This window comes from Musca domestica, unplaced genomic scaffold (assembly GCF_030504385.1).
Source record: "Musca domestica strain aabys unplaced genomic scaffold, Musca_domestica.polishedcontigs.V.1.1 14, whole genome shotgun sequence".
Taxonomy (NCBI): Eukaryota; Metazoa; Arthropoda; class Insecta; order Diptera; family Muscidae; genus Musca; species Musca domestica.
The window spans coordinates 2675986-2688887 of NW_026712192.1; the positions used below are offsets into that span (position 1 = coordinate 2675986).

The 12902-nt window shown below is 33.1% G+C and overlaps 4 protein-coding genes across 4 annotated transcripts; 3 read left to right on the forward strand and 1 right to left on the reverse strand.

Moving 5' to 3' along the window:
* The first annotated feature begins 1115 nt into the window (after positions 1 to 1115).
* Positions 1116 to 2154, forward strand: LOC131801078 (gametocyte-specific factor 1 homolog). Its single transcript, XM_059119094.1, has 3 exons — positions 1116 to 1415; positions 1489 to 1584; positions 1646 to 2154. Exons 1-3 carry the CDS (start codon positions 1338 to 1340, stop codon positions 1910 to 1912), a joined length of 441 nt encoding a protein of 146 aa, XP_058975077.1. The 5' UTR covers positions 1116 to 1337; the 3' UTR covers positions 1913 to 2154.
* A 313-nt stretch (positions 2155 to 2467) lies between these two features.
* On the reverse strand, positions 2468 to 3362 carry LOC101901778 (uncharacterized). The gene has a single exon (XM_005192133.4). It carries the CDS (start codon positions 3287 to 3289, stop codon positions 2549 to 2551), a length of 741 nt encoding a protein of 246 aa, XP_005192190.2. The 5' UTR covers positions 3290 to 3362; the 3' UTR covers positions 2468 to 2548.
* Positions 3363 to 4775: 1413 nt separating this feature from the next.
* Positions 4776 to 6063, forward strand: LOC101887823 (uncharacterized). Its single transcript, XM_011297802.3, has 2 exons — positions 4776 to 5083; positions 5429 to 6063. Exons 1-2 carry the CDS (start codon positions 4927 to 4929, stop codon positions 5965 to 5967), a joined length of 696 nt encoding a protein of 231 aa, XP_011296104.2. The 5' UTR covers positions 4776 to 4926; the 3' UTR covers positions 5968 to 6063.
* A 2377-nt stretch (positions 6064 to 8440) lies between these two features.
* On the forward strand, positions 8441 to 12578 carry LOC101901610 (E3 ubiquitin ligase Rnf121). The gene is made up of 7 exons (XM_005192132.4): positions 8441 to 8618; positions 8696 to 8730; positions 8806 to 8947; positions 11558 to 11712; positions 11771 to 11999; positions 12063 to 12298; positions 12364 to 12578. The coding sequence occupies exons 1-7, from the start codon at positions 8577 to 8579 to the stop codon at positions 12482 to 12484; spliced, it is 960 nt and encodes a 319-aa protein (XP_005192189.1). The 5' UTR covers positions 8441 to 8576; the 3' UTR covers positions 12485 to 12578.
* The last annotated feature ends 324 nt before the right edge of the window (positions 12579 to 12902 follow it).

Here is a 12902-nt window from a genome sequence, read left to right on the forward strand (position 1 = left end):
ATCCACATTTCATAATGGGAATATGATTATTTATTTTTAAGGGTCTGAATGTAAAAATTTCCATATAGCTATAGAGGGGAGATTGACAATTCACTACAGTAACTGCTTATTCAAACAACATAATAGAATTAAATCTTGGCGATTTTTTAATTTGTATTTACCATTTTTCTAGCATACATTAAGGAGCTCTTCACCAATTTTAAACTATAAATAAACTCCTCGGAGCAAGGTAGATCTACTAGGTAGTCGCATCAGCCCAGCTGACGGCACCATTAAATGTCAAAACAAGTTGCTGTAATCCTGAATTCGCCCTAAATGGATGCAACACAAAATATGTCTCCTCCCTAAAATTTTCTTTGAAAAATGAATTACCAGTTACAAATTAAAAGAAAATGAAAAAGTGTCCCATTGTAGGTCGCGGCCAAGCACTTTCCATGGTTATGAAAATTGTGAGGAGCACCAGTTGATTTACAATACGTCTTTGCAAATCTACCTTGCTTCGAAGCATAGGGCCTCAATTCCTGTTGAAAGAAATGTCAAATGAGAACATTTAAAAGTTTTTTTTTTAAATTGGTTTATTTATAACAAGAATTATGTCTCCAAAGCTTTCCTTCCTTTCCAAAGTTATCATTTGACGTCCAAGGTCGACTACTGTTTTAACTTGGATTTAAAAATAAGATTAATAATCAAATCGAATGCAGCAAATGCATGCTCATTTATTGTCGACATGGAATTAACTTTGTCCTCGGTCTGATTATCAGTGTCAAATATTTACAACATGACACATAAAAAGATGACAATTTCCAAAAATAAACACTCTCAACCTTAAATGGTATTTTGAAAATTGGAATTATGAAAACAGTACGACATGTTACCTGCACAGCATGCATTCTGCTCAAATTTGTGTGGTATTTTCAAATTCTCAAGTGGCCGTGTGATGCGCCACACGATTTTGTAGCATGTTTGTAAAAAAGGCCCACAACTTTGCTTAGGTAGTTCTAGATAGCTGTAGCGATTTTCATAATTGTAAAAGACGAGACAACTAATAAAAAACAGTTAGTATCAAAGTAGAAACCGCAATAGAAGGTTGTGGGCATTTCTTTACTATTTGACATATAATTCCCGTCCGACGCCAAACGCTTTCGCATATTGATGTGCCTTTGCCTGGAAATCCAATAAACGATCTAATTATCCCTGCACAAACAACAAAGAAGGGACTCATTTTGTTAAAATTTTGTAATTTATTAAAAATTAATTGTTTAGTATATAACAAATAATATTTAGGCATTAATTTAAAAATTATAATTGTGCGACATTATTTTGGAATCTCTACAAAAATGGAAAACGCTCACACACAGGATGTTATAGAATGTCCCTACGAAAAACATCATCAAATTTTAAGGTCGCGCATGCAGGTGAGACGGAATGTCCTTCATAATTTGAATTTCATTTTTACGACTGGTTTGTTTATTATATATATCATTTAAGGTACATTTAACACGTTGCCGCAAAAATCATCCCAACGAAAAGAAAGTCACATGCCCTTTTAATGTAACCCACATTCTTAATGAACCCGAACTAGAGGTAATGTATTAAATATAAAAATACAATGTGATACATATATTCAATGTAATGTATTTTAAAGTTTCATGTTAGCTCCTGCCCCGAACGTACGTCGTTCGAACACTTCCGCAGCAGCGTAGAGGTTCCAATATGTCGCACTGTACCGCCACCAATGCCTCAATGCCAAAGTGAAGAAAATTGGGATGATGAAAATGTACCTTCCTATAATCCACAAGCATATGCAGCAAATGCTGATGTATTGCGTTCTATTCAGGGAGCACCGCCTTCGCAAAGGAAAGCTTTTCGTAAACAAGAACGTTTACGTCTTTTAGGCATTGATAACAATTAGTGTTTTATTTTTCAAGTTTGTTCATGTACCAAAAATCTCGGAGTTTTTACATGACTATATGTATGTAATTCAATTTTTTATACAATTTTAATGTTTAAATGAAAAAAATAATACTGTGACGACAATATTTGTATATTATAAAATAAAAATAAAAGTGATAAGCTTTATATATTTAAAAAACACATTTGTTTCTTGTTTGAATTCCCGACTGAAAATAAAGGTCTTTATAAAAATCCCATTAAGACCGGTGAATTGGAAACCAAAATAACTACGACATCCTATCAAATACCCACTGGAATTGTCTAATATATAGAACCACAGTATATCTGTGGAGTAATACAATAAAACGGTTACAAGATTTAGAAGAAATTCAAAATTATTCTCGCTGAGGTGATTTTTGGCTATCCTTCTATTGAGCTTACGGGCATCACTTGTGTATGCAGATTCAAGTATAATTATCATACTGTTAGATTACTGAAACACCATTTAGAATAAAACGCCAGATTCTGAGACGTTGAGATCCCGCAACAAGTTAATGAAAGTCAAATTCGCCGATATTTTCAACGAAAATTTTATTAAACAAATATTCGGAGTAAGCAGAAAATTCTATAGCAATTATTTTATTTTTTACTTTGTTTAATGTTCTGCTAATATATTGGCAAATTGTTCTGCTAACTTTTCGGCATTATCCAGTAACTCGTCGCGACTCAGATTTTGAGACATTGCTTTAAACTGTTGAAGATTATTCATGAGATTTTCAAACTCATTCAATTGATTTTCGATATCACTATCATCCGAGACTGATTCATCTGAGTTGTCCTCGGATGGTAAATGGTTAAAATCCAGATTTAATTTCCTGCCATCGACAATTACATTAGACCACACATTATTCTTTAACATCTCAATGACTTCGCCATATCCTCTATCTGCGCCATCATCGTAATCATCCTCGCTATTTAAATCGCATACGGCAAATTTAGATGAGGCACACTTCTGCCGCAATGTATCCATAGACTCTTTCTTGGAAATATTTCGTGTTAATATGCACGGGAAACCAATGTTGTTAGTTTTCACAAATTTGTTGAGGAAATCGATTTTTGTATTGAAAGTCACACAATCGGCATCAAAATATATAATACATCCTTCGATATGTTTGCTCAAACTATTGGGAATAGACTCAAGGTCGTCCCATTCGAAGAAGCCAATTTCTGTTTCATAGTATTTTGTGATAATGTTGCATTTGCAGACGGCTAGACTGCAATCTTCCACTTGTGTTGTTATCTCTTCACAATCTCCTCCATTTGCATGCAAAATATCTTTTATTATTTTGGTGCTGTTCTCCTGTCCATAGGAATGTACAAGTATTAAAGGAATCATTACAATATTACAAGTTTACGGTGAAAAAGTAGTTTATCGAGACTCTTCTTCTTATCGGTGACACAGATGTATGTATGCGAATGATTAACATTTAGGGATCCGTAGTTCACCAAGAATTACTCCAGAGTAAAGTGCCCCGTACACGGTAAAAATGCAAGCAATTTTTTATGTATGCGTCATACCTACGATGCAAAAAGTAAAATCAGACTTTTTTGCTTTTTCTCATGCATTACGTTCGATTTTGACATGTGTGTGATTGGGAGATTATGCATATTGTCATTTGTGACGTTTTTTTTCAAAGCGAGAAATTTAGTTGATGGAAGTTTACCGGTCGTGACCAGCACTTTGGGATGTTAATATATCAATCGATAAAACTGTATCTGTCTGTTATCGGCATTGCCAGTGCAGCACGAAATCACACGAAATCACGAGAGAACAAAAGAGCCTAGGACAGAAATCGAACAAAGTCAACATAAAATTCCTTTGTTCCTCTATGAAGAAGCCTGACTCTGACTTAAGGTGAGAATACATAGAACGCTTTTCATCAGCTGGATTCTTCGAAAAAAAAAAAACAAAGAATGCATTAACCATTTGCACACGATCATGCACTTTGAACATGTACGGGGTACTTAAAGGTGTGGCTATATAACCCAAAGTAGCAACCATGGTAGAAGAATATATGTAGATGCATTAACGCTTGGAAACATTGATCTGTCAAAAATTATAAAATGTTTTTTCAAATATAAGTAGATACATAAAACGCTTCTTCGGGAGAGAACAAAAGAGCCTAGGACAGAAATCGAACAAAGTCAACATAAAATTCCTTTGTTCCTCTATGAAGAAGCCTGACTCTGACTTAAGGTGAGAATACATAGAACGCTTTTCATCAGCTGGATTCTTCGAAAAAAAAAAAACAAAGAAGCCTGGGCCGAAATCGAACTAAGTCAACTTTTAACTCCTTTGTTCACCTACAAAAAAACCAGCCGAATGCTTTAATGCTTTCACCTTTAAGCCAATAAAAAGCCTTTTATTTACTTTCACCTTAATAGTTTTTACAACCATAACCGATATTCCCTTTATGATAGTAAATTGTAACTTTTGCATATTGTCTGCATTTTTCTCTCCCTGAGCACTGTGGGAGCACGGTACAATAAGGTGGTAAAACAACTGTAACTGAAATTATTCAAATGACTTAAAAAGGCGAAGGATGAATGGAAAGCCTAAATGTTCTTTCAAAAACATAATCCAAGCAGTTCATATTTCAATTCAATGGCAAAAATGGTTAATATTCCAAGTACGCGACCCGCCATGTACGTTTCTTCTAGTCATTGATTTTCAAAATTTTTTGTTTTTATTTTTTAAATGACCAAACGTAAACACAAAATTGGCAGGAGTCGGGTACACTCAGAAAAAAATGTTATCACCTGACAGCTTTACTTTACCTTTTTATTGTACCCTGTATGGGAGGAACTTTCGCATTTAATAAATTGTGACATGGTAACCCTGCCTAATTGTTGTGCACGTGCTTTTGTTTGTAAACAAAAACAAACTTTCTTGCCGGACTGGGATAGAAAACTTGGAAATAGTGTAAATTAAATTGATCCCAAAAAATTGGAATTTGCAGAAAATTTTCCAAAATGTCCTCAAGTGATTCAGAAGATGAGGAACAAATGAAAATGTTCTTGGAAGCGTCTGACACAACATTTCTAAACAATGATATGTTTAAGGACAAGACCGAAAAAGAAACCAAAGACGATAGTGTAGCTAATGAATCAATCACCAAAAAGGAGGAGGGTAGGTATAAAAATGTACAACAGGAAAGTGTGTTAATTGTAGTATGTAGGGCGTATATATCGTTGAGCGACTCCGTCCGGTCGACCAGCTGAAGAATCAAAAGGTTGACTTCCAATTTACGTAGCCAAACTTTGGAATTATTGGAAAGTGTTTCTCACAAGGCCTAAAACCTTCATCCATGTTGCTAGAGTAAATCCGAAATTTTGGAGACGAATATATGAACTTCCCTCCAACAAATGGCATATTTAAACTCTTGTAATTGACGTGACGTAATAAGCACAACAATCTATAGGGTTTGAGACTTGATCCGAAAATAGTTTTCAAATGTCCATCTCTCTTTTACAGATAAACCAAAATCACAACGATATCTAGCAGACGAAGAAGATGCCACCGGAACTGATTTCAATTTACCCGAATCAATGCAAAAACATATGGCTAAAAAATTCCATGATATCCTGAAACAAACCTATGAATTTTGTGAAGTCAACAATGCGATCGGCGAAAAAAAATCAAAAGCAAAAAGTCGTGTCAGGCTATTAAACGGCTTTGAAGATTATGTTAAACCTTATGAAGAATTCGAATACGAAACAAAAGGTCCCACGAGGAAACCGGAAATCAAAAGAAGATGTATTGAAAATAATTCACCCGACGACGAGTGTCTGAAACAATTAGCCATAAGTGGAAACGATATATTGTCGGGAAAGGAAACCAAATCCTGGGCAAAGAAGAAAGAACGTAAAGATAAAGTTTTCCACTATAGATTGGGGGCGAATGATATTTGTCATGCCAAAGAAGTCATCAACGAATTTACCCCAATTAGGCGTAAGAATCATTGGAGTGAAAATAAAATAAAAGATTTCAAAATTGTTAAGTCGTACTTATGACTGGTGTTCTCTCTTAAGTGTTTTTTGGATTTTCAATAGAATAATAGAGATTATTGGATACTAAAAGAATTAATGAGAAATATATGGTACAAAAAGCACCATGGATACAATCATTACAAGGTAGGGTCGGATGATTTAATTTGAAAAATACCACAGAACGTAGAGTACATCGTATAATTATATTCATACCATATCATAAAACAACAACATCGATTTTTAAAATATTAGCAAATCATAGCAGTACTATTTTAAAATTATTAGTAATAGTAGAACAAAGGAGCGTAAGGTGAACAAGTATAGATTATGGGTATTCGAACCTTTACTGAGAGTTTGGAAAAATTATCTTACTAAGAATTGTCCAGTATAATCAGCTGGTTGAAATAAATATGTTTTAGTGCAGAAGCAAAAAGTTGCACAAATTTCAAATTAATTTTCATATCAGAAATATTCAATATTGAATTATAGCTATATAAATTACAATTTTTGTTCTATTTTCTCAACAGCCTGAATTCCATGAAAATACTAAACGAAAATTGTATAAGGAAAAGAAATGTTAAATGAGAAATTCCATAAAGGAAATATTTTTCATTTCCTATTTTTAGATAACAAGTATTCAGCCTGTTGATTTTACTTTCAATTGCACAGAGAGAGAAAGGATAATCCGATTTTGCTCCAACTTTGCAAATCCTAATATTTCCATCAGTGCTAGGTCAGGTGCGAAAATGGACAATATCGATCCACTCCATCAAGTACCTCCTCCACAGAGGGTCAAAATTTTGAATAATTATAACTCTTATTAAAAGTCATGTAAGTGTCCGATTATCTTCAAATTACACACATCACAATATTTTTATTAACCCAATGTCTGGTGTGTGAATATATCGGTCCACTCCTTCTGGTACCTACCCCACAAAGGGTCAAAATTTTGAATATTCATGAAGCTCATAAAACGCCAAAATTATCTCTGATTTCATTCAGACTTGGCACAACTCAATATTTCCATCAACACAAGATCTGTTTAAAATATGGTAGAGGTCGGACCATTCATTCTTGTACCTTCCCCACAAAGGGCAAAGTTTTGAAAAACCAAAAGGATTATAAAATCCGAAATATGCATCCGAGTCTCTTCATATTTCACACATCATATTATTTCTACTTATACAAGGTCGGCTGTGAAGATGGAATATATCAGTCCACGCCTTCTGGTACCTCCACCACAAAGAGTCAAAATTTTGAATCCCAATGGCTCCCATAAAATGCGAAATTAACATCCTATTCCATTCAGTCTTGGGATATCTCAATATTTCCATAAGAAAACTGCAACAAAGTCATACGACGTAATTTTTACATTTTTTTTAAATTTTATTGAAAGAAAGCAAAAATTGTCAGAAATTGCATCAAATTAATAAGTTTAGATTTGTTCCAATTGGTCACCTTTGGCATGAATTATAGCCTTCAAACGGCCAATGAAACAGTCACTCTCTACCCAAATGTTGCTCTGCGGTATTTTGGCCCATTCCACTCTGACAATCTGGTATTTTTTAGTGCCAACTTTGCTTTCCAAAATACTCCAGACAGAATAGTCCAACGGTTTGGTATCCGGATATTTTGGTGGCCATTGTGCACTGGAAATGAAGCGAGAAACCACATTTTGTAACCATTCTTGAGTGCGATGGTGCTGGACAAAGAATTTTTTCTCATCGGAGAAAACTCTTGCTCTTTTGAGTCTATTTTCTTTCTGTTGCTGTAAAGTTCTTGCACTTTTTGGAATTTCAATGGCCTTGTAAATAATATAATGAGCTGTCACTGGAATAATTTTAACAGCTGCCGGACGAGTGGCTTAGAAATGACAGCAGTCTGAAGTTGGTAGCAGTTTTTTCATCTCACCCTGTATTTTACTTGTTTTTTAATATTAATAGACAACCTCGATCTTTCTAAATTAAAAACTAAATATCCTTCTTTTGTATCTTTTCAAAAATATGCCACTTGTCTTGCGTAAATAGTTACGATATTCATTAAAAAGATTTGAAAATGATAGATGAGTTCCAACATGGAAAAATTTGGGAAATGAGTTTATCTTGTTAATTCTGACGCCAATTTGTCCAAAGATTAAAAATAATTAAAATAACGAAAGGAAGATTTTTCATTTTATTCTTTACTGGATACATTTTTGTGTGTTAATAGTCAATTTCGTTTTTTATGGAAATTCATCTTCTGGCCGACTTAATAATTCAGTTATGATTATGACTAAATAAATTTTTCTTTCGCCTGAAAACTCTTTTCATGTCTGGAACAGAGCATACATTAATATTCATTACATACCCAAAAAAATTCTAACCCGACATCTCTACCATAATATGCCAACTTTCAGTTCATGCTCAATAAACATTCAATCATTCACAGTAACCCAAACATCAACGTCAGCCGTAAACAATCCGCTGTCATCGTCCTCTATTGTGAATAGTAAAATTTCTAATCTCATGCATTTTCATTGGAAAGGAAACGAAATTTGTTTTTCGACTTTTAATTATTAAACATTTCCTAAATAAATGTTATTAAATCACAAACTCATCTCTTTCATATAAACAAAATAGTTAATAAAAACGAAAATGGATCACAGGAGTCTTCATGCTCCTGTCGACTTCAATAAGGTAAGCAAGAAAAAAAAGAAAACAAGAACAGCCCAACTAAATGAAAAACTACCCTAAAAATTGTTTTATATTTTTAGTCCATCGAGGAGATGACACCAGAAGAAAAAGCAAGGTATAATTAACAAATTATCCCCAAAACTAGGTCACACAAACTAATTGATGATTATTTTCATTTTCTTGCTCGCAGATATGATCACCAGATGATGCATGAAAAACACAAGGGTCATGAAGCAATGCACTCGGAAATTGTGCTAATTTTATTTGTAACTTTAATTATAGCACAAATAGCTCTAGTACAATGGAAAAAGAAACACTATAAGTCATATTCTGTAAGTATTGGAGAAAATTTCAGCTATTTTGTGTGCTACTAATTCGGCGATAAGATAAGAATTCAAGGCAATGTATCTAAATGCCCAAACAACGAAACCGACGAAAGCGAAGTTTCTCCAAAATTTGAATAGAAATGAATATTTAAAGTTATTATGTGCAAAATAAAATATAAATATTGCATGTCTAAGTGTAAATGTACACTGTCAGCGCAAACAAAGGCAGTCATCAAATTGTTCAATTTTAATTCTAAAACTCCTCTCCAGATTTTGAAGCGTTTTAATGGTACAAAAACGAACAAAAAATTTTAAATACTTCAAAAGCTGGGGAGGCCATTTGCTGGATATTTTTGAAAAATTGGACAGTAGATAATACAAGTGTTATGGATTATTTTGACGTTTTAAGCGATTATATATCCGCTGTATACAATTTTGATACGTCAAATGCAATCCCACAAAACTAGAGGTCTCGCGTAAACTGTTTACCGGAAAATAGTCCGAAATTCTGTCGATTAGCAAATCCTACAAATTGGCAAGGAATTTTATAGTCAATGATATTTAAACCAAGATAATTAACTGGGCTTCAAAATTTAAGAGTTTTTTTCTTTGCCGAAAAACTCTGTCCACTGTTTTTCCTCAAAAAATTAAATCTATATATATAAAAGAAAGTTGTGTTAGTTACTACGCTTATAACTTAAGAACCGCTGGACTGATTTTAACGATTCATACAAATTCGGAATTGTCTTCTGTCCGAAAAGGATAATATCCAAAAAAATCGCGTGAAAATGTGATATATTAACATTTTCATTTTGACTTTTGAAATGTACAATAGTAATGTTTTATTTTGCATGATTTTTTTCCATTTTGACTTACTTTTTTCTAATGTACATTTGTAGTGTTTTTTATATTTTATTTTTGAATTTGAATATTAAAACCAATTTATTTAATTGACTTGATCTCTTGAGAACTGAAATTAATGGCGGAAGTGTAGTACCGAATTATGTGGTGACGGAACGGAATAGATGATATCTAAATAATTTAACGCGGTCACACCAAAGTTAAAAGATAATTACTTTTTCAAAATCGCTAAAAAATCACCAAAAAGAGATCTCATTGCAAAAATTCTTAAATCGGGAAAAAATCGAAAAAAAAATTCAATGGAATTGAATTTTAATATAATATAATTGACAAACTTTGTAAGGATTTTTAAACGTTTGCTATAAAAATCAGCGAACAAGTTGAAGATTTTTACAATTTGTTATTCTTCTTTGATTTTTTGTATTATCATATTGAATTCAGTGGATTTTTGTGAACAAAATAAAGAATAATTTTTCACTATATACAATTTTTCACCAAAAAAAAAGAAATAAATGCGAAATACGATGTTAACTGACTTTCAACTTGACCTTTCAACTTCAGGGCTACATCGTAGTTCAGCTGGAAGATGGGAACACATTTAAACAAACAAAAATGACCGAAAAAGCCCAATGGGGCTCATTTCAAAGCGTGGACCTACTTCTTTCAATAATCCGTCGAATGCGAGCTCAAAATAAAAAATTCTTTGGGAGTACAATCAGTGAAATACCAAATTTAAAGGGTGCAAAATAGTAGAGCGAATGGGACTTTTAGTAAGAAAAGGATTTCTATCCTTCCTGAAATTCATCCCAAACATTCAAAATACCTTAAATCGCTTTTGCAGGTCATGATATCGATCATAACTCACGGATAAAGGTATAAACCGATTTCATATTTATATAACCATCGGATGATTTAAGCTATTTTTGGGGTCATGGCCACTTTTTTCATTTTTTCGCCCTTATTTGGCATCTTGGTTTCTAAGGGGGTAGAGAAACTCTTCGTATAAAACTTGAAATTTTCCGAGTAGGGCCCATATTGGTCTTGACCACATTCATCAATTGATTTGGCTAAAAAATTGTATTTATGCTACCCTGGGTTAGGGAACCATCATACAGATAATTGCCACATAGGAATTTATTTTAGTAAAGTCCCCACATTGGAGTATCCCCAGGTCCACTTTCACATCTAATATGTGGTCAGAAAAGAAAATTTTGTATTCTATAGAATTTGTAACCCCCAAGAGAATATTGGTTGGGAATGTAGATTTGGGATGTACATCTATATGAAATAAATTGTGGAAACATGAACAAATTACAAATATAAGAAAGTAGCACGGGACCGAATATTTGTTGAATCGTCATTGAATTATACTATGATGAAAAATATGGACTTTATGGGGTCTCCAACTTACAATTTAAATGGAAAATAAAATTAGTTCCCATATTACGGTAATGGGTGTAAAATAGTAATTATAATTGAGTATTCTGAAATCAGTCTGACTTCAATTATGAGGTGGATAAAACTATTTTTACTTAATTAAATCACGTGAACATTTTAACATTCATATCTTTGAATAATTATTCTTTGACAAATATGCATAATAGACAAAAACTACGGGCCGGCAACGCGGACCGGGCCAGCTAGTATTTTATATACTTACCATGTATACTTACATATTTTTCGTAGAACTTTGATTAATTACACTATATTAATGTAAATAATTGTATTGTATTTTTTGTTTTTTTTACTTTTCAGGCCGTCACATTGCTGGCAATGTGGGTCATACCATTAGGCATATCATTCTTCTACGGTTTCATACGCTTTATAATTATATGGTCCATATTTTCCATTATCACAGCTGTTGTGATAAGAAAAGCTATAAGTAAACCCATTGAAGGATCTACGCCAAGGTACAGAACATAATATTTTAATTTTATTACCTATTATTTATTAATTGTATTCTTTCAGATTGGTCTACAAATGGTTTTACTTTATTTACAAATTAAGCTATGGTCTGGGCATTGTGGGCTATCTGATAATGATGGCCACATTTTTGGGTTTTAATTTCATATTCAATCAGGCACCACATATTTGGATGGATGTCGGTCTTATGTTTGTATTCTATGGCCTTTACATTGGGGTTTTGGGTAGGGATATTTCGGAGATATGTTCAGAGAGAATGGCATCATTAGTGGGGGTAAGTGATAACTGATTATTGTTTTATTTGAAAAATATACCTTAAATTTATTTTATTCCATAGTACTACACGCCCCAGGGAATTCCCACCAGACATTTGGAGGAAAATGTTTGTGCTGTCTGCGGTAATCAATTGTTGGTTAGTGAAAAGGAAGAAGGCATCATAGAGAACACATACAAACTATCGTGTAATCATGTGTTCCATGAATTCTGTATACGTGGCTGGTGTATTGTTGGCAAAAAACAAACGTGCCCCTATTGCAAGGAAAAAGTTGATCTCAAAAAGATGTTCTGTAATCCGTGAGTTAAACAATTTTTTATGATTTTCAATGTTTTTTATAAATTATTTTTATTTATTCTTTTAGATGGGAACGTCCACATGTCCTGTATGGTCGTCTCTTGGACTGGATTCGTTTTTTGGTAGCATGGCAACCATTAATATTCTTCATTGTACAGGGAATTAACTATGCTTTAGGCTTAGAATAGTAACAAATTCCCTTAATTTCCTAGTCAAGCTATAGTTGTACAAACAGCCAGACACACTCATACCTAAATATAGCAAATAGAAATTATATTTTCACATGCCATTTTTTCTCCTTTTTGGGTTAACTTTTGTGTTTTTCGTTTAACTTATTTTTTTGTTCTCCCACCAAAAAAACAAAATATAAACATTGTTTTCTTTTATAAGTGATTTAGCTATAAAAAATAAAGTCAACAGAAAATATGTATAATTTAATTTTATACAACCAAAAATAAAACATGCCTTTTCAAGAATCTCCAAAAGAGTTTTTTTATACCCTCAGCAATATGGCTGCAGAGTGTATATATAATTTGATACAGCCAAAACGTGCCTCATCGAAATAACGGTTTTAGACCCTAGGTCTCTTTGGACCAAATCCGTTTC